This window comes from Nicotiana tabacum, chromosome 19, assembly GCF_000715075.1.
Source record: "Nicotiana tabacum cultivar K326 chromosome 19, ASM71507v2, whole genome shotgun sequence".
Taxonomy (NCBI): Eukaryota; Viridiplantae; Streptophyta; class Magnoliopsida; order Solanales; family Solanaceae; genus Nicotiana; species Nicotiana tabacum.
The window spans coordinates 50,119,516-50,142,342 of record NC_134098.1 but is presented as its reverse complement, the minus strand read 5'-3'; the positions used below and the strand labels follow the sequence as shown (position 1 = coordinate 50,142,342).

Genomic DNA, 22,827 nt, shown 5'->3' with positions numbered 1-22,827 from the left:
GTTACATAAATCTTTTACAATATCACTGTATAGAATTTAATAAACTTTTAATCAATTTATATGTACATGTGTAAGGTTGAATAAAATACTGATCTAATTTGAGTATCTATGATGCTATACTTCAGAAGTGACAAACTTCAGAATGAACAAAGATGGGACGGTGGAGATATCAGGAACTGTGTTACCAAATGAATTCATGATAATGCTAAGAAAAGCAAGCAACAAGGCACAACTATGCCATTTCCAGTTTGGAGAGTGCTCAAGCAACTTGTTTCTGCCTCATCGGACGATAGATGTTCCTGTATTTAGCAATAAATATGGAGGGCCAAATAACATATTTTCTAGCCTTATTACTAGCCAAGGACAAAAGGAAGCAGCAGGCTATTACGGAGGAAAAGATGGTAGATTTCTCCATTATGGTGATCAGCCTTCACTACCAAAAGATTCGAATGATTCCTCAAAAGAAAAGAGCCAGGGTCACGGCCGCGGCCACGACCAGGTCCACGGCCATAGCCACGACCACGACAAAGATCATAAAAATCATGACAAACTCTTGCATGGTGCTGGGTACGCTGGAGGCAATGGGAAACAGGTGGATTGGCATAAAAATGAAAAGAAATTAGAGCATTCTGCAGGGTGCATTAATGCAGCTTCAAGGCCAAAAGTGCAAATTGATTGTGAGAAACATGGAAAACAGGACAAACTGATGAAAAAGCCAGAGAGTCAAGAGGCGTCAATAGTTGCTGTTTGATGTGATATTTTTATCTACCTATATAAGTTAAAACTATACATATATGATATGTATTTAGGCAATTAATTTAATTCTTTATGCTCTAGGTTTAATGCTTATAGTGGTCATTTAGTTTTTTTTCTCCTTTTGGGTATAAACATCTATTTATAGTGGGTATTTAGGATTCCATTTTGGAATAAATCAAACATCTCTTGTAGTCCAATTAATTCTATCTTTATTTATTAAGCAGATTTTCAGAGATGCCAATTCAGCTAAACATTCTAAATTCTATATTACAAACTGATATTCAGAGGACACAATCCGGTAGTTAAGAGGTTACAAAATCAAACCGCAATCTCACGAGTTGAAATTCTAATGACATTACTAAGCTATGTGAAAATATGATGACAGAAAGTCGAGACTAATCTACAACTCTAGGAGACAGCATAGTGTGTACGCAGACCTTACTCCTACTCCGAAAGAGTAGAGAGGCTTTTTCCGAAAGACCCTCGACTCAAGAAAACAAAAGGACAAAAGGAGACAATATTAGTATCACCTAGAAGAAAGATGCAAAGCAAAAGCAATAGCTAGTAAATAGGTCCTGCACTAAAAAGTGAAATAGTAAGACACCACATTGCCACTAACTATCTTTGACAAAAACCCTAACATACTGGTCTCATACTGGTACGAAGTAAGGAAAGACTCAACTACCTCCTAACCTACAATCCTAATACTCGACCTCCACATCTTCCTATCAAGTGTCATGTCCTCGAAAATCTGAAGCCTCGCCATATCCTGCCTGATCACCTCTCCTCAATACTTCTTAGGCCACCCTCTACCTCTTCTCGTTCCCTTCATTACCAATCGCTCACATCTCCTTACCGGAACATCTGGGCTTCTCCTCTGAACATGCCCGAACCATCTGAGTCTCGCTTCCCGCATTTTGTCATCAATGGGAGCCACGTGCACCTTCTCCCGAATATCATCATTCCTAATCTTATCTATCCTAGTGTGCCCGCACATCCACCGCAACATCCTTATTTCTGCTACTTTCATCTTCTGGATATGTGAGTTCTTAACAGGCCAACACTCATCCCCATACATCATGGCCGGTCTAACCACCGCTTTATATAACTTACCTTTGAGTATCGGTGGCACTCTCTTATCACACATGACTCCAGCTGCTAACCTCCACTTCATCCATCATACCCCTATACGGTGAGTGACATCCTTGTCGATCTCCCGTCCCCCTTGGATAACTGACCCAGGGTACTTGAAGCTGCCTTTACTTGGGATGACCTGTGATTCAAGTCTCACATCTACGTCCACTTTCTCTGGCTCAACGCTGAACTTACACTCCAGGTATTCCGTCTTCATCTTGCTCAGCTTAAAACAATTAGACTCAATAGTATGTCTCCAAACCTCCAGCCTCTCGTTAACACCGGCTTATGACTCATCAATCAGAACTATGTCATCGGCAAATGGCATGCACCATGGCACATCCCTTTGAATATGGTGTGTTAATGTGTCCATCACCAGGGCGAACAAGTACGGAATGAGCGCAAAACCTTGGTATAACCCCATTACAACCGGAAAATGATCGGAGTCGCCTCCTACTATCCTAACCCGAGTCTTTGCCCCATCATACATGTCCTTAATTGCCATAATATAAGGAACCGACACACCTTTTGCCTCCAAGCATCTCCAGGGAACTTCTTCTCTAGGAACCTTGTCATACGCTTTCTCTAGGTCAATAAACACCATGTGCAGATCTTTTTTCCTCTCTCTGTACAGATCCACCAACCTCCCAACAAGGTGTATATCTTTTGTAGTAGAACGACCCGGCATGAACCCGAACTGGTTATTGGATATTGACACTGTCATCCTCACCCTCGCTTCAACCACCCTCTCCCACACTTTCATGGTATGACTCAGTAATTTGATACCCCTATAATTGTTACAACTCTGGATATCACCTTTATTCTTATTCAATGGAACTACCGTACTTCACCTCTACTTATCCGACATCCTCTTCACCTTAAAAATAACATTAAACAACCCAGTCAACCACTCCAAACCTTCTCTCTCCACACACTTCCAAAATTCCACTAGAATCTCGTCTGGCCCTGTCGCTCTGCCCCTACTCATCTTACGCATAGCTCCCACGACCTCCTCAACATTGATACGCATGCAGTGCCCAAATTCAAGGTGACTCTCGGAATGCTCCAATTCGCCTATCAAAATATCCCGATCCCCTTCGTCATTCAGAAGTTTATGAAAGTAAGTCTGTCATCTCCTCTTAATCTGGGCATCTTCCATCAATACTCTACCATCTTCGTCCTTGATGCATCTCACTTGGTCCAAATCCCGAGCCTTCCTCTCTCTCAACTTGGCCAACCGGAATAACTTCTTCTCCCTGCCTTTTTCCCCCAGTTCCTCGTACATACGACCATACGCCTCAGTCTTAGCTTCCGTGACCGCCAGCTTAGCTTCCTTCCTAGCTACCTTATACCTCTCCATGCACGCTCGCCTCTCCTCCTCACTAACTTCAGGTATGCCGCCTTCTTCTCTTCCACTTTACCTTGGACCACTTCATTCCACCACCAGTCTCCTCTGTGCCCACCAGAGGTGCCCGTCGAGACCCCTAACACCTCTCTCACAACCTCCCTTAAACAGTCTGTTGTCGCTGACCACATAGTGCTCGCGTCACCACTGCTCATCCAAGCTCCCACAGCCGACAATCGTCCCTCCAACTCATGATCTTTATCCTTAGTTAAGGCTCCCCACCTGATTCTTGGTCTTCCACGAGCAGACATTTTCCTCCTCTTTAACATAGTACCAACATCCATCACCAAGAGCCTATGCTGCGTCGCGAGTATCTCACCCGGAATCACCTTGCAATCTTTGCACAAACCTCTGTCACACCTGCTGAGGAGGAGATAGTCAATCTGAGTTTTCGCCGCATTTTGAAAAGTAACCAAATGCTCCTCCCTTTTCGGAAAGCTAGAGTTCGCAATCACCATCCCAAAAGCCTTAGCGAAGTCCAACAGCGAGGTACCTCCTCCGTTCCTCTCCCCAAAACCAAAGCCTCCATGCACCTCGCCATAACCACCAGCGGTCGACCCAATATGACCATTAAAATCCCCTCCTATAAATAGTTTCTTAGCCGGCGGAACCTGGCACACAATCTCATCTAGCCCCTCCCAGAAACGTCGTTTAACCTACTCATCTAGGCCCGCATGCGGCGCATAGATGCTAACGACGTTTAGGATGAACTCGCCAACCACCAACTTAATAATCATCAATCTTTCATTCACTCGTCTAACCTCAACTAAAGACTCTCTAAGTTCCCTATCCACCAAGATACCCACTCCATTCTTACCTTTCTGGACTCTTGATTACCAAAGTTTATACCCGACTGCGTCCTTCGCCCTCGACCCTACCCACTTTGTTTCTTGAACACAAGCTATATTGACCCTCCTCTTCTGAAGGATATTTGCCAACTCAATAGACTTACCTGTCAATGTACCTACGTTCCATGACCCAATTCTCAACCTATAGACACCCTTGTTCCCTTTACCTCCCTTGCCTCCTGCCCCCCCTAACCCCTGCTCTACCTCACGCCCCACCCCCGTTCCCCTCGAGGACATGACCTCACTCGACCATCCCAGACCACAACCACTATATCTACGGCAGATTAAGGGGAATCACTAACACACTCGAGGCAACAGACCAAACAAAAAGAAGATAAGTTGCAACTACAGGCACACTAATACGGTGAATAAACTAATATGAACTATGATGACAATAATTTAACGAACACAACAAAGAGAAACAGAAAAACGGGAGGTAACAACTCCCGCGAGTAGAACCTGGGAATTGTCTTGGTATATACGACGATGTTGCGGCCACCTAGCACGTTCGCGTCCAACTCGCGCTGCCCCTGGCTGACACTCGTCCGGGTTGTTCTTAAATGTTTGCACACGCACGTCCCGTTCGCCGCTAATAGCCACAAGCCCTAACCTGAAATACGCACAAAACACCACAAAGCCAAACAAAGGAGGGAAGGGTTTTCACCGTTACCACTGGTGAGGCCCCACCCGTAGCAAAGGAGCGCAAAAACAAAGGTTGAAATAAAACCTTAGGTTCATATAAAAACAATCAATAATAAATAAAAACCGAAATTTTACGAAATTTCATGAATCCAATAGTAAAATAACCAAACCCAATTTAAATCAGCCAAAATCAAGTTGAATAAGATGAAATAAAGGCTGAATTGATTCAAAATCAGTCAATAATGTTGATAAAATAAAAGCAGAATTGATTAAACCTGAAACAAATAACCTCAAATTAAATATAAGCACCGAAAGTAGTAAATGTTGCGAAAAATTTCCACTAAAAAGAGGGAAATGTTGATTTTTACACTACTTTTATCGAATTATAGATACAAATTAACCAAGCTCTAATACGATTAGCTAGTTCACTATAAATCAAACACAATAATGAATATATGAGTGATGAAATATTAAGAATAACCTGAAAGGAGCTTTTAAAAGAGGGATCTAATGAAAAGAGAATGAGCAAAAGGGTGTTCAGATCTTGATTACAAAGAGTCAAAAACAAAGTTGTAGAAAATGCAAGAAAGATCAAGAGAAGAAGAAAACCGATTTCAAAACACAGAGCAAGAATTTTCTCCAGCTCAAGAGACTAAAAGGGTATTCACAATGGACTAAGTAACTCCAAAACATTAAAAAAAAAACAAATAATAAAAAAATAAAAATACCCAGATGCCAAATTAGCTAAGATAATGCAAATATTTTTATATATACTTTCAAAACAAAGGAAATTAAAATCTTACATGTATATTATTATACTATTAAGCTGATCCAAAAGCTTAAGCAAACCCCTTATTCCTCTATGCTACTTGAAGAAATGTGTTTAACTTAGAAGTGAAGTAGCTGAAGAAACAATGAAAGGAGAAAGAGACAGGAGGTGGGGTGGGGGGGGGAGGGGAGGGATAGATCCGACAAGTTTTGACGATTTTAGAGGAGAGAGGAGGGGAGGAAGGAAGAGAGTGAAGAGAAGAAGGAGAAAAGATACAGAAAAAGGGAGGAGGACTTACCTGAATCCGATGAGAGGTCGCCGGATTTATGCCGGCGTGACAGTGGTCTCACGATGGAGGAAGACGTTAGAGAGACAAAGGGGGTAAAGAGATGTTAGAGAGAGAGAGAGAAAGAGACGTTCAGTATTTTTCGCACAACATATAATTAATAGCTCCTGAAATGCAGCATAATATAATTTACTAATATAATGGTGCATTCCGTTTACGAAAGAGATGCTACCACGTAATGTTAAAGTATATGTTGTTAATCTTAAGTTGATCCAAGTGTTATGTAAGCTATTAAGCGATACCGGAACCAAAAGTTTTAACAAGGGGATTCCCAGAAGAATACAAGAACGCCGCACCTGCAATTCTAACTTGTAATATAAACAAACAAATTATCTTCACTTTGTTTGCACAGTATAATTGTCAACGAAAAGGATTCAGTTGGACTCTCTTTTGACCTGCTCATTCTATTATAGTGACCTGTAAGGGTGTACATAGGTTGGGTTAGTGTATGACCCAAAAACATAGATCTTATTTTTATAGAATTAGATTTGTTGAAAAGTAGGTTAATCGTAGCCAATATTAATGTTCAATGATAGATCTCGTATTCTTCGGTGAATATTTAATAAATAACATTGAAGAAGACAACTTGGAAGAATAGTTGAGCAATAATGACTTGAAAAATATAAAAGGAGAGCAATAAATGACAATAAATAGCTTTCAAACAGTAGATGAGACAAAGATAACCTAACAAAGATGAGTTCCCCAGATGTCTTTTTGATAATGATGGATGATGATGAACAATCATATATTCTGATCCTTTTTGGATGGGGAGAGGGAATAATAGAAGGAAAGTGTAAAGGCAATCTTTGTTTATATTAAATAAAGTGAGAATCTTGTACAAAGAATGTTGGTGAAATCTTTGGCAAAAAGGTCCAAATCTCCCTTTCTGATCAACATCTTTTCCTTTTTATAGGAGCACATGGGCAACAAAACCCTAGATAGTACAACAAAAGGGAATATCCATAGAATATTCCCATGGAATCCAAATTCTAAGGTTGGTCATCACTTCGTGTCTAGAATGAGAGCTGGTCCTCGTCCTCGTCATCTGCCAAATCAGTTCGACCTCGGCACGCTTTATCCTTCACCCTTGACTTCGATCTTTTGGAGTCATCACGACACGTCACCACTGTCGTAGGCTTTATTACAGTTGACTAGGTCAAATACGTCAAGTGAAGTTTTCACCCATACAACTAGTCCCTCCGCTTGTCGAGGTCGTCCTAAAAAACGGGCTGGATAAGTGGATAATGATGGACGTGGTCGTCGTTATAGGCAGACGAAGTGGCATCACTAAGCTATGTGAAAATATGATGACAGAAAGTCGAGACTAATCTACAACTCTAGTACATCATATAATTAAGAGCTCCTGAAATACAACATAATATAATGTACTAATATAATGGTGCATTCCGTTTATGAAAGAGATGCTACCACATAATGTTAAGTTGATCCAAGTGTTATGTAAGCTATTAAAGCGATACCGAAACTAAAAGTTTTAATAAGGGGATTCACAGAAGAATACAAGAACGCCGCACCTGTAATTCTAACTTATAATATAAAACAAACAAAGTATCTTCACTTTGTTTGCACAGTATAATTATTAACGAAAAGGATTCAGTTGGACTCTCTTTTGACCTGCTCATGCTATTATAGTGACCTGTAGGGGTGTACATAGGTTGGGTTAGTGTATAACCCAAAAAAATAGATTTTGGTTTTATAGAATTAGATTTGTTGAAAAATAGGGTTAATCATAGCCAATATTAATGTTCAATGATAGATATAGTATTCTTCAGTAAATATTAAATGAATGGCATTGAAGAAGATGACTTGAAGAATAGTTGAGCAATAATGACTTGAAAAATATAAAGAGGGAGTAATAAATGACAATAAATAGCTTTCAAACAGTAGATGAGACAAAGATAACCTGACAAAGATGAGTTCCCCATATGTCTTTTTGATAATGATGGATGATGATGAACAATCATATATTCTGATCCTTTTTTGATGGGGAGAGGGAATAATAGAAGGAAAGTGTAAAGTCAAGCTTTGTTTATATTAAATAAAGTGAGAATCTTGTACAAAGAATGTTGGTGAAATCTTTGGCAAAAAGGTCCAAATCTCCCTTTCTGATCTACATATTTTCCTATTTATAGGAGCATATGGGCAACAAAATCCTAGATAGTACAACAAAAGGGAATATCCATAGAATATTCCCAGGAATCCGAATTCTAAGGCTGGTCATCACTTCGTGTCTAGAATGAGAGCTGGTCCTCGACCTCGTCATCTGCCAAATCAGTTCGACCTTGGCACGCTTTATCCTTCATCCTTGACTTTGATCTTTTGGAGTCATCACAAAACGTCATCTCTGTCGTAGGCTTTATTACAGTTAACTAGGTCAAATACGTGAAGTTAAGTTTTCACCCATACAGCTAGTCCCTCCGCTTGTCGATGTCGTCCTCAAGGACATGCTGTATAAGTGGATAATGATGGATGTGGTCGTCGTCAGAGGCAGACGACATGGCATCACTAAGCTATGTGAAAATATGATGACAGAAAGTCGAGACTAATCTACAACTCTAGGACAACATATAATTAAGAGCTCTTGAAATGCAGCATAATATAATGTACTAATATAATGGTACATTCCGTTTACGAAAGAGATGTTATCACATAAGGTTAAAGTATATGATGTTAATCTTAAGTTGATCCAAGTGTTATGTAAGCTATTAAGCGATACCGGAACCAAAAGTAGAAGAATACAAGAATGCCACACCTACAATTCTAACTTGTAATATAAAATAACAAATTATCTTCACTTTGTTTGCACAATATAATTGTTAACGAAAAGGATTTAGTTGGACTCCCTTTTGACCTGCTCATGCTATTATGATGACCTGTAACTTGTAAGGGTATACATAGGTCAGGTTGGTTTATGTTTTTTAGTTATCAAACCAAGCCAATTGTCTTAATTTGATTTAATATACAATTAAAACTTTAAAGAAAATTTTGAAATCTCACCATTTTAAATTAAAGGTATGTATAATATATCCAAAAAAATTTTGAATCTTATGATTTAAAACATATCCTTCCTAAGATAGGGATAAGGTCTGTGTACACATTACCCTCCCCACACCTCACTTGTGGGATTTCACTTGATTTGTTGTTATTGTTGTTGTTGTTAATTTAAAAACATTTCCTATACGGGAGTTTTGGGAGTATCATTAAGAGTCGGGGGGGGGGGGATGTAGTGTTATACCGGCGGGTTCAATTGAACCCATAACTTTCGACGCATAGTAAAAATTTATATGTATAAATTTATTAAAATTACAAAAATAGTAGATATGAATCCATAACTTTAAAAATATAATAGGTTCAATGCAAAAAATTTTAAAAGATAAATTCATACGGTTTAAATCTTAGATCCGCCTCTGTTAAGAATAATATACAAATGTGGAGAAGGGCCACGATCAACAAAAATAGAACAGACAGGTCAAAAAGGATTTTGTTTAGGAAAAGGTATCTTAGTAAAAAATTTATTCAAATTAAAATTGCTTTTAGACTAAAACCAGAAGTGAGGAGTGATTTAGGTACTTTTAGTAGTTAAATCTATTCCTATATACTATAAGTGTGAATAAGCAGGCAGCATGTCTGCCTGGCCATCCAAGGATAAAGAAAACCCAATTTTCATCCCAACACATAGAGTCACCTACCAAATCCAATGCTCCTGCAAACACCTCTTCTCTTCATACCTCTACTCTCTCACTCCTCCGCTCTGTCCATAGTTATTTTCTGCTGGGTATTCTTGTCTCACTCCTCTGCTCTGTCTATTGTTATTTTTTGGTTGGGTATTCTTTTTCTCATTGTACGCTTCTTGTATTGATGATTTATTCCAATCGTTCAGAATATGCTAGGTATTTGTACATTTTGTTCTATAGGTGTTTGACAAAATTGTTTAATGAATCAGGTTGTATTAGATTTCTTATACACGCTCCTGCCTTCTTAAAAAAGGAATAAATTAGCAGATGACTAATTCAAACACTTCAAAGTCCCGCTCCTATACAAAGAAGAAAGAGAAAAGTATTACCGGTACCAATATAAATCTTTTATCAATTCTTCGAAATCTAGAAACTTTGATCCTTCTTGGTTTTGATTTTCAGATTTTGTTCCTTACTGTACAAATTATTATAATCTATCTCTCATTCTTATATGGAAGAAGGGCTTTTTGTTGGGGAAAAAAGAATAAGCTTAGTAGTATCTAATTGAGTAAGGGCTGCCATGTACTTTTTTAGTCCTAAATTTTAATTGGACAATGATTCTCATTCTTCTTTTTATTTAGTCTTCTTGGTTTCTTCCGCAGTGGCTAAGCTAAATTTTTTTTCAGGGTGTTCAAATTTGAAAGAAAGAAAGAAAAATCCAATTAAGGGTGTTCAATATGTATTATATACCTCTAAAATATAATATTTGACCTATATACATAGTGTAATTTTTCGATGACCTTATGACCATGTGGCTTCGCCCCTGTCTTCACAGGTTTACCAAATAGGCCATACAATAATTTTTTTATTCTCATATATCAATCGCTCTAGAACTGCTTCCAATCAGGTTGCTTGGATTTTATTTTGGTTTCGATTCTCTCACTATTCTTTTTACTATCCCTTTTTGTAATTTTCTGCAAATCCTTTAGTTTCCCTGGTGTACGATGGTGAAGGGGTGTGCTGCAAGTTCCTTAGAGTTTATATGAAAAAGAAGGGTTGAAACTAATGGCTTAGGCTGAAGACAATGAGGATAACTTAAAAGACCGAAATCGTGTGAAGTACTTCCTTGCTCCTTAATGATTTTTAGAGTTTCTTTAATGTAAACTATTTCACTTTCATTTTGATTTGCCAAAACTTACTCTACTTTCTCTTCGATATGTACATTATTTGCATGCATGTGATTAATATATTTTTTCCATTAAGTTTTATTCTTTCCTGGTCTGTAGATGTGAATCGTTAAATTAGTCGAGTGGCTTGGTGCAGAAAGCTAATCCTTGAAATTCATCTGACCAATTAATTTCAATGCGTTACAACAAGATAAATTTGGTACTTAATAATTTTTTATACGTTAAAATGAATCAATATTAGCTGCTATTTTTTTAATTTGAAATTAAACTTTTTAGGCATTACTATCGAATTAGGCATCCGCATTTATATTACACACCAACTGAACTGGATACTACCATTCGATCATGGGGAAGTAAAGAACTAGAGTTAGCATTTGTAATTATTTTAGACATCGATTGAAATGAAACTCTACCTCTGCATTTCCCCATTAAAAAGGATTAGAGTTGTGTTTACCAGTACTCTGTATTTAAATGAATACTATTTTACCTATGTTCTCTGGTGTTTGCATATTGTGATATATTCAGATTTTCTTGAGTGATGATTAGTATGTTACCAACAAATATTCAGATTTCTTATAGGTCGGTACTATATTCACCTATCTTTGTACTGTCAATAAAACACTTTTTACTTTCTGAACTTTCTGTTGTGTCATTCGCACCACTGCTGGTTTTTCTATGTTTCAGCCCTCCTTTGAGTACTTCACAATTCCATCTTGACCACTATTGGATCTTGTTATGCTTTTGATTACTAATTTTTTCTTTCTAAGTTTCTTGTTGGTAGAACATCAAAAGTTTACACTGTTATCCGTTTCCTTAAGCAATCCTTATTTCAGTGCTGAATTTTTATCCCTTCATTATATCTTCATATGTCATCTGAGGCTTAGTGGTAATGCATGGGGATTTATAGCTTATGCACTTGATAAGTTTTAAACAATAAAACTCTAAAATGCACGTTATTCCGACACCGAATGGGAAAATTAAATTACCTAGTAAAGGTGGATTCGTAAGGCAGTTCACAAACAGAACATATATGTTAGAATGCCTTTAGTATAATTGCTTATTATCACATAGAATTGCTTTATAGACAATATTGTTTCTCCAACTCAATTGTGTAGGTTGTTGTGCTAATCTTGAGAATGCTTAATACATGAGAAAACTTTTTACACAAGTGAAAATTATTGCAATAAAATTACCTCTCCGTCAACTAGATTGAAGAGTTAAGAGGATGTCTATTTGTTTGATTTCTACTAACGGAGAAAATGTTATACACTTTTTATCTTGACATACTTCTAGAGGCTATAACCTGATTATTGATCGTTCTTTTATTTTGTGGCAGCCAATAAGCACCAGTAGTCTAGGACAGGAAATTGCAACATCACTTAGACAACATCAACGTCATTTACTTGCAAAGAATGGTGGCGCTCAATCGCTTAAATATCCTGCAAGTTACTGCAGCTCAATGTAGGTAGCTTATTGGCACTAGAAGTTTTAACTTATTTCAACACCTTTCAAAAGAAATTGCAGCATCATCAGCTACCGCCTAAATAGCCAAGTCGTGCAACCTCCCTTATATTTGTCACTGTATAGTTAGTCATACTATTTATCTTAAAAAACTTTTCAAAACTGAAAGCTCTTTCCGGAAAACCCATTAGAAAGCAATTTAATGATAACTAATCTGAGTTTAGGCTACAAAAAAGTATCATTTCATGACCTTAAGAAATTGTATTATAGATTTACTTGGTTCATACTACTCTATGGTATACATTGGTAGAATACTTGATATAGGTTTCGGACCTCAAGGTGCAAGTGCATTTACATTATATAGATAATGGAGTCATTTATTCCCTAATTATTTTCCAGTTCTTTATGTGCTTCTCTTCTCGATGAAGTTCATTTGCTTGTTGATGTTGGTGTGATTAAAAAACTTGGTGCTTGCTGAAAATTCTCTTTGTCAAGTCAATTCTTGCTTAACCTCATATCTCTAAAATTTTCTCTGTAAAATACAATTCATGGCACGATGGAAATCTAAGTGTTTCTGCTGATAAAATATAGGTATGACGTATTCTTGCTACTTATCAAGGATTTCACTTTTGTTCTACTGTCTGGCCTGCACTTTTTTTAAAATTTACTAGAGTTTCTTTGCAGTGCTAAGGATGGTAAACAATCTCCATATTATGAAAATCTTCTCAAATAAGTTCAACTTGTTATAGTGCTATCTAGAATTTTGTTAGAAAACTAAGAGGTATGAATGTCAAAAGAACGTAGATTTTTCCTTTTGCATATGATGTTAGGGACAGAAAAATAGTAAAGTTCACCAAATGTTTCCATAGTGTTTATGTTATCTTTGACATGTAAAATGAGATGGGTACGTTGTGCAGCTTTTTACTTCCTTTTTTATGCCTATTGGAGCTTCTTCAAAGGCTTTTGATTATGATTTGGTTATTATTCAAGTTGGTATAATTCCAATTAACTTTCACTTTTTTCTCTTTTATTTATTTATCTATCTATCTATCTATTTATTTATTTTTCGGAAGAATTTATCATGCATGTTTGTCCAAGACAAAAGCACAGTTTTGTTTATGCATATGTAACATAGTTTAAGTTGAAAGCAAAAGGTTCAGTTGAACTCACACTATCCCCTATGCTTGCAAATCCAAACATTCATCAAAAGAAAAAAAAAATTATAACTTTTTTGACTTGTATAATTTGAACTGTGTTGGTAGAGAAGAACAAGGAGAAGTTACCATTTTCTATTGGAGAGACACAGAAAGGATGTGATGTGTTCAGTGGGAGATGGGTTTGGCACGAGAATCGGCCTTTGTATGAAGAATCAGAATGTCCGTACATAATGCCACAGTCGACTTACCACGAACATGGCAGGCCAGATAAAGACTATCAGCATTGGAGAGAATCTGGAACCAAAATGTTGTTCTTTTGGACTCAAACGACCGAAATGTGTGAAAAAAATATAGTGACCAAAATATGTGTAACGCCCTTTTAAAGGGCGCTATATGTGAATTTGAAGAGACGGGAGGTATAGCACATTTTATTAACGCGCTATAGTTGAACTTGAAAAGAGTTGGAAGGTATAGCGCTTTTTATTAAGACGCTATAGTATAGCGTCTTAATAAAAGGCGCTATACCCACATAAAAACCCGTCCCCTTCCTTTCCCCACCAAACCAAAAGCTCCCCCCCCCTTAAAACAAAACAAAAAACAGTGGTCCCCCACCCCATTTTCAACGGAAAAAAGCTCGAGTGGATCCCACCGGTCCCACATCCTTGCTAAGCCGTATTCTAGTAGTGGTTGCTCGTTTCGGCTCCAAATCACCAAATCTTCAACTTTTCAAAACCTTAAATCGAGGTATTCCGACTTAATATTTGTTAAACTAGTATAAAAATGTATATTAGTTATTTTTAATGTGCTCTATGTTATTTTGTGATTATTTTATGATTTAACTAACTTGTTATTTTTTATCCGGACTATAGTATTAGTGTGCTAAAAAAAATAGTAAAATAGAGAAATTATTATTAGTTGTTAAAAAAAATTAATTAGTTACTTTTTACTGTGGTATATGTATTTTCCTGATTGATTGTTTATTAAATTAATTTTTTGTTGTTATCTGCTTTAGATTATTTATTTGCTAAAAAACTAGTAAAATAGATAAATTGTTAGTTTAGTTCCCTGTAGTGGTATCTTGTGGCCTAATGTAGTGCTCGTATTTGTAATGTAGTGCCATTTAGCGTAGTAAAATGTAGTGCCCTTTAGCATAGTATCCTTGTAATTATTAAAATTAATTATTTAAAATAACAGACCTATTGAGTGATAAATATTTGACAAAATTTTCTCATCATAAACACAAGAATTCGGATACTTTGGTGCTATTGGGCCTCAAATATCGAGCCCGGAACCCATATGTGAATATTTAATAATTAAATCTTGTATAATTATGAAAGTTAATTATATAATTTTATTATAGTAAAAAATAAGTGATTAACAAACAAAACATATAAACTAATAAAACTAACATGTAAAATAATAAAACTAACATATAAATTAACAAAAATAACATATACAATATTAAACTAACATTTAAAATAACAGACCTATTGAGTGATAAGTATTTGACAAAAGTTTCTCATCATGAACACAAGAATTCAGGATACCTTGATGCTACTGGGCCTCAAATATCGAGCCCGAAACCCATATGTGAATATTTAATAATTAAATCTTCTGTAATTATGAAAATTAATTATATAATTTTATTATAGTAAAAAATAAGTGAGTCATAAACAAAAATATATAATAATAAAACTAACATAAAAATAATAAAACTAACATATTAAAGTAAAATAATGTAATTAATATTGTTCAATTTACAGTAGCTGACATGGAGGTTCCGCCTTTGCATCCCGGACCTGCCACGCTAGAGCTACTGTTGCTACAGGGAGAGCATAGGACGTCCAACATATGGGAGGGACAGTTACTGGCCCAGACGTTCCGCGCCAGGAGAGTAGACGATATGTGGGACTTTCTTAGGGCCCACCCTCTCCATCCTCGTATAGTTAGACACCTCCAGGATACGGGTTTTTATAGGATTATGGAGATCGGCCGGCTGCAGCTGGATTGGTCGTTGATCACGGCCCTGATAGAGCGGTGCCGACCGGAGACGCACATATTCCATTTGTCCATTGGCGAGGCCACTATCACGCTTCAGAACATGGAGGTCCTGTATGGGCTGCCCGTTGATGGACACCTTGTTGCTTTGCCGAATGCCATTAGAGAGTATACGGGTTTGCAGTACCTGGAGATGCTGCAGCGGCTCACCGGTATCCAGCAACCGACTGAGATTGCATTGATTGGGGCCAGTCGTCTACAGTTGACGCCTGTCCGGCAGCATTTTGAAGCGATTCACGTTGACATCACAGATGATATACCAGAGCTTCATATTCACCGGTACACGAGGTTGCTGTTGTTGCTTATGTTTGGAGGGGTTTTGTTCCCGAACACTTCGGGTAACCTAGTTAGCTTGAGATTTCTTCATCATCTTGAGCGGCTAGATGATTTACATCATTACCGCTGGGGTGCTGCTGTTCTCGGTTCCTTGTACAGGCAGATGTGTCGGGCGAGCATGGACACCCAACGAGACGTTGGAGGATTTTTGCCGCTGCTGCAGGTGAAAACATAGTCAAATACTCTCTTCATTATAACATACCTAGTAAAAATATACCTTAAATTTTACGTCCACGTTGTATATTAGGTTTGGGCCTGGGAGCGGTTCCTGCAGTTGCAGCCACCTCTACCACCCTTAGCTCCGGATGCACTACCTCCGTTTCTCCCTTTAGCTAGGAGGTGGGTTGATAGGCGAGGATATAGACGGGAGTACGAGGATCGGCATAATCTCCCCTATTGCAGGAATTTGTTGGATTTGCTGGAGGGCGCACAGGTAAATGTATAACTAAGTTTACTTGGCATGGCTTTATATGTGTTGCGTATACTCATGTTTCCTGTTTTTACTTAATAGTTCATTTGGAGGCCATACAACGACAAGCTAATAGCTGATTTGCCCGATTATTGCTCGACCGACCGAATTATGTGGAGCTCTTCTGTCCCGTTGATGTGTCTCGATATTGTCAAGCATCATGCCACCGAGCGAGTACTTTGCCAGTTTGGTCGACCACAACTTGTACCTCCACCGCCCGCTTGGCATATGACACATTACCAGCGAGATGATCGTTCCAGGGTGGACCAGGCATATGTGACATGGGTAGAGGCGCAGATCGATACTTGGGACCAGCGACTGACCTGATTCCGCCCCCTCCACCTGACCATACGGATGGTGAGCATGAGTATATGGGCTGGTACCGCAACGTTACCTGACTTTTCATCGTGAATCTCGTTTATCGCGCTGGCGGTCGGTACGTTTCATACGTCGGGAGGCATGAGGCACTGGCATGTTATTTGGTATACTTATTTATAACGTTAACCTAGCGTTCCGTAATTTATATTTTACATGTTGTACTAGCTATTGACCTACATCTGTTCCACCAGTTGGGACTGCAGATGCAGTAGCATACCGGCGAGGGAGTAGCCGCTTTGCACGATTATGGCCGGCAGGTTACCAATCTGGCTTCTCGGACATTGAGGCGAGCCCGAGATGATAAGCGATTAGGATATGAGACTGAGTATGTGACGCCAGGGCAGTACCATCATGGGCCACCAGTGGGGTCGGAATGTGGCTGACGTGGCAGGGGTGTCCCACGAGGTCGTGGGGGTCGGCGAGGAGGTGGTCCCCAGCAAGGGGCCGTTGAAGCACCTGTTGAGGATATTGGAGTTGATCAGCCGGGTGACCACCATGAGCTAGACCATGCTCCCAGAGATATGCCGCCATTCAGCCTTTATCTTACTCCAAGGACTTCGCAGGTGACCCTGTCATCTCCATTATTGATCGCGGGCACGACCATTACGCGACAAGAGTGGGACCAGTATTTTCATGACCCATCGACCGTTGCCGATGATTGTCCGACACGAGATGTGAATAGTGGGCGCCAGCTGAGTTATGGCTCATCATTGAGGGATGCTAAGGATCTTTCACAGGAGCAGGTTTGTTTTGTTTTAAGGCTTCATTCTCGCCCGTCACGGAGGCCACCTTGTGAGATACTGACATGGTTGCGACGGATGATTATATTCAGGAGCCTGACGAGACCATGGTAAGACAATTTACATTTATGTGACTATTAACGTACATTACTAATACATATTTCATATACTAAAATATCGTATTATTCTGTAGGTTACTGTTGGACCGACGGCCCCTTCTACCGAGCCTGCCAGTCCTACTGATGATCATGCTGCAGCGCATCCTCCGACAAAGAGGCGATGTGATGAGGATGATCCTGATAGTGTAGCCGGGCGGGATGGGATGCACCTCAGGCCAACGACTGCTTTAAAGCATACAGGATGTGGGACACATTGATTTATTTTATTTTATGTACATATGACATTCAGTAAATAATAGCAATAATTTTTATTGTTTATATTATATGAGCATTATGTTTTTATTTCTCAAGTTCTTCGTTATTTTTATACTACAACACAAATACAAACATAGCAACTTAACATAATTTAAATTCAGTATAACTAATGAAAATACATGACACGGAAACATAAAGATAAAATACTACACTCAACATATATATGTATTTGTTTAGTCACTACCGCCTATTATTCTCTGCTCCAACCACTTAAATTTCTCTTCCATTTTATTTTTTTCTTCTTCCGCCTCTTTTAGTTTCTTCTGCACTGGCACAATTTCTCGTTGCATTTCAGAGATCTGGCATTGGTATTCACCGTTCATAATCCAAACATACTGCAAACATAATTTGTAGTATTCCTGATTAATGGGTTTATCATACCATTTCTCAAACATACAATAATTTCCGTCATTGCGTCCAAATAATTATTGACACATCCAGTATCTGCACCCAACATTACCATCGGACCAACATGCTTTCAAAATCACATGTTTGCCACAATAGCACCTTGGTTGGTCATTGCGTCCAGACATTTGTTAATGCAAGAAAAATAAAAAATGTATGGAAAGTTTTGCTATTTGTTTTGGTTAACCGCAGATAATAACTAAAATGCGCTAGTTATTTATAGGCAAGACAACACACATAACGTAGTATTTCACCGAGTTATGCTTCGCGTGTTAAAGATTCTGTCGGGTACAATACAACTTTTCCAAAAGTTAGCTTTTGCAGGCGAGCAGCTTTTTACGTCGACAAGACAACCCACATAACGTAGTATTTCACCGCACTATGCTTCGCATGCTAAAGATTCTTTCGGGTACAATACAGCTTTTTCAGAAAATAGCTTTTGCAGGCAAGCAGCTTTTTCAGGTCGACAAGACAATTATTTTTTTTAAAATGGGTTTATGTTAGATTGTTGTACTGAACTATTAATGTTAAATATCAATAAGATTTAACAGCAATGGAAACATAATTTTATTTCATACATTCTACAAGATAAACAAGTACATACACTTATTACAACCACATTAGGAAACAAAACACTACGTGTATCCTTGATAGTTGGACACATTAGATGAACTTCCACTAGGAACTGGATTACCACCGCCACCCAAACCAGCTGAAGAACATTTACGACGGCCGTGTCCTGTTGGCGAGCATATGCCATATTTGCGCGCATAAACGGTATCACCAATATCCATTTTGTTCCGTATACGCGTTCTTTTAAGCAAGGAAGTACTTCACACGATTTCGGTCTTTTAAGTTATCCTCATTGTCTTCAGCCTAAGCCATTAGTTTCAACCCTTCTTTTTCAGATAAACTCTCAGGAACTTGCAGTACATCTCTTCACCATCGTACACCAGGAAAACTAAAGGATTTTTAGAAAATTACAGAAAGGGATAGTAAAAAGAATAGTGAGAGAATCGAAATCAAAATAAAATCCAAGCAACCTGATTGGAAACAGTTCGAGAGCGATTGATATATGAGAATAAAAACATTATTGTATGGCCTATTTAGTAAACCTGTGAAGACAGGGGCGAAGCCACATGGTTATAAGGTCGTCGAAAAATTACACTATGTATATAGGTCAAATATTACATTTTAGAGGTATATAATACATATTGAACACCCTTTATTGGATTTTTTTTCTTTCTTTCAAATTTGAACACCCTGAAAAAATTTCTAGCTTAGCCACTGGTGGAAGAAACCAAGAAGACAAAATAAAAAGAAGAATGAGAATCATTGTCCAATTGAAATTAAGGACTAAAAAAGTACATGGCAGCCCTTACTCAATTAAATACTATTAAGCTTCTTCTTTTTTCCCCAACAAAAAGCCCTTCTTCCATATAAGAATGAGAGATAGATTATAATAATTTGTACAGTAAGGAACAAAATCTGAAAATCAAAACCAAGAAGGATCAAAGTTTCTAGATTTCGAAGAATTGATAAAAGATTTATATTGGTACCGGTAATACTTTTCTCTTTCTTCTTTGTATAGGAGCGGGACTTTGAAGTTTTTGAATTAGTCATCTGCTGATTTATTTATTTCTTAAGAAGGCAGGAGCGTATATAAGAAATCTAATACAACCTGATTCATTGAACAATTTTGTCAAACACCTATAGAACAAAATGTACAAATACCTAACATATTCTGAACGACTGGAATAAATCATCAATACAAGAAGCGTACAATGAGAAAAAGAATACCCAACCAAAAAATAATAATAGACAGAGCAAAGGAGTGAGACAAGAATACCCAGTAGAAAATAACTATAGACAGAGCGGAGGAGTGAGAGAGCAGAGGTATGAAGAGAAGAGGTGTTTGCAGAAGCATTGGATTTGGTAGGTGACTCCATGTGTTGGGATGAAAATTGGGTTTTCTTTATCCTTGGATGGCCAGACAGACATGCTGCCTGCTTATCCACACTTATAGTATATAGGAATAGATGTAAATACTAAAAGTACCTAAATCACTCCTCACTTCTGGTTTTAGTCTAAAAGCAATTTTAATTTGAATAAATTTTTTACTAAGATACCTTTTCCTAAACAAAATCCTTTTTGACCTCTTTGTTCTATTTTTGTTGATCGTGGTCCTTCTCCACATTTCTATATTACCCTTAATAGAGGCGGATCTAAGATTTAAACCGTATGAATTTATCTTTTAAGATTTTTTGCATTGAACCTATTATATTTTTAAAGTTATGAATTCATATCTATTATTTTTGTAATTTTAATGAATTTTTACATATAAATTTTTACTTTGCGTCGAAAGTTATGTGTTCAATTGAACCCGCCGGTATAACACTACATCCCCCCTCCCCCGACTCTTAATGATACTCCCAAAACTCCCATATAGGAAATGTTTTTAAATTAACAACAACAACAATAACAACAATAAATCAAGTAAAATCCCACAAGTGGGGTGTGGGGAGGGTAATGTGTACACAGACCTTATCCCTATCTTAGGAAGGATATGTTTTAAATCATAAGATTCAAAAGATTTTTGGATATATTATACATACCTTTAATTTAAAATGGTGAGATTTCAAAATTTTCTTTAAAGTTTTAATTGTATACTAAATCAAATTAAGACAATTGGCTTGGTTTGATAACTAAAAAACATAAACCAACCCGACCTATGTACACCCTTACAGGTTACAGGTCATCATAATAGCATGAGCAGGTCAAAAGGGAGTCCAACTAAATCCTTTTCGTTGACAATTATATTGTGCAAACAAAGTGAAGATAATTTGTTGTTTTATATTACAAGTTAGAATTGTAGGTGTGGCATTCTTGTATTCTTTTGTGAATCCCCTTGTTAGAACTTTTGGTTCCGGTATCGCTTAATAGCTTACTTAACACTTGAATCAACTTAAGATTAACATCATATACTTTAACATTATGTGATAGCATCTCTTTCGTAAACGGAATGCACCATTATATTAGTACATTATATTATGCTGCATTTCAAGAGCTCTTAATTATATGTTGTCCTAGAGTTGTAGATTAGTCTTGACTTTCTGTCATAATATTTTCACATAGCTTAGTGATGCCATGTCGTCTGCCTGTGACGATGACCACATCCATCATTATCCACTTATACAGCCTGTCCTTGAGGACGACATCGACAAGCGGAGGGACTAGCTGTATGGGTGAAAACTTCACTTGACGTATTTGACCTAGTTAACTGTAATAAAGCCTACGACAGTGATGACGTTTCGTGATGACTCCAAAAGATCAAAGTCAAGGATGAAGGATAAAGCGTGCCAAGGTCGAACTGATTTGGCAGATGACGAGGTCGAGGGCCAGCTCTCATTCTAGACACGAAGTGATGACCAGCCTTAGAATTCGGATTCCCAGGGAATATTCTATGGATATTCCCTTTTGTTGTACTATCTAGGGTTTTGTTGCCCATGTGCTCCTATAAATAGGAAAATATGTAGATTAGGAAGGGAGATTTGGACCTTTTGCCAAAGATTTCTCCAACATTCGTACAAGATTCTCACTTTGTTGAATATAAACAAAGCTTGACTTTACACTTTCCTTCTATTATTCCATCTCCCCATCCAAAAAGGATCAGAATATATGATTGTTCATCATCATCCATCATTATCAAAAAGACATATGGGGAACTCATCTTTGTCAGGTTATCTTTGTCTCATCTACTGTTTGAAAGCTATTTATTGTCATTTATTACTCCCTCTTTATATTTTTCAAGTCATTATTGCTCAACTATTCTTCCAAGTCATCTTCTTCAATGCCATTCATTTAATATTTACTGAAGAATACTATATCTGTCATTGAATATTAATATTGGCTATGATTAACCCTATTTTTCAACAAATCTAATTCTATAAAACCAAAATCTATTTTTTTGGGTTATACACTAACCCAACCTATGTACACCCCTACAGGTCACTATAATAGCATGAGCAGGTCAAAAGAGAGTCCAACTGAATCCTTTTCGTTAATAATTATACTGTGCAAACAAAGTGAAGATACTTTGTTTGTTTTATATTATAAGTTAGAATTACAGGTGCGGCGTTCTTGTATTCTTCTGTGAATCCCCTTATTAAAACTTTTAGTTTCGGTATCGCTTTAATAGCTTACATAACACTTGGATCAACTTAACATTATGTGGTAGCATCTCTTTCATAAACGGAATGCACCATTATATTAGTACATTATATTATGTTGTATTTCAGGAGCTCTTAATTATATGATGTACTAGAGTTGTAGATTAGTCTCGACTTTCTGTCATCATATTTTCATATAGCTTAGTGATGCCACTTCGTCTGCCTATAACGACGACCACGTCCATCATTATCCACTTATCCAGCCCGTTTTTTAGGACGACCTCGACAAGCGGAGGGACTGGTTGTATGGGTAAAAACTTCACTTGACGTATTTGACCTAGTCAACTGTAATAAAGCCTACGACAGTGGTGACGTGTCGTGATGACTCCAAAAGATCGAAGTCAAGGGTGAAGGATAAAGCGTGCCGAGGTCGAACTGATT

The 22,827-nt window shown here is 37.6% G+C and overlaps 1 protein-coding gene and 1 pseudogene across 1 annotated transcript; one reads left to right on the top strand and one right to left on the bottom strand.

The window, feature by feature from the left end:
* Positions 1 to 1,543: 1,543 nt before the first annotated feature.
* LOC142173475 (uncharacterized) lies at positions 1,544 to 3,579 on the bottom strand (annotated as a pseudogene).
* An 11,799-nt stretch (positions 3,580 to 15,378) lies between these two features.
* Positions 15,379 to 16,587, top strand: LOC142173474 (serine/threonine-protein phosphatase 7 long form homolog). Its single transcript, XM_075239069.1, has 3 exons — positions 15,379 to 15,954; positions 16,066 to 16,224; positions 16,303 to 16,587. Exons 1-3 carry the CDS (start codon positions 15,379 to 15,381, stop codon positions 16,585 to 16,587), a joined length of 1,020 nt encoding a protein of 339 aa, XP_075095170.1.
* The last annotated feature ends 6,240 nt before the right edge of the window (positions 16,588 to 22,827 follow it).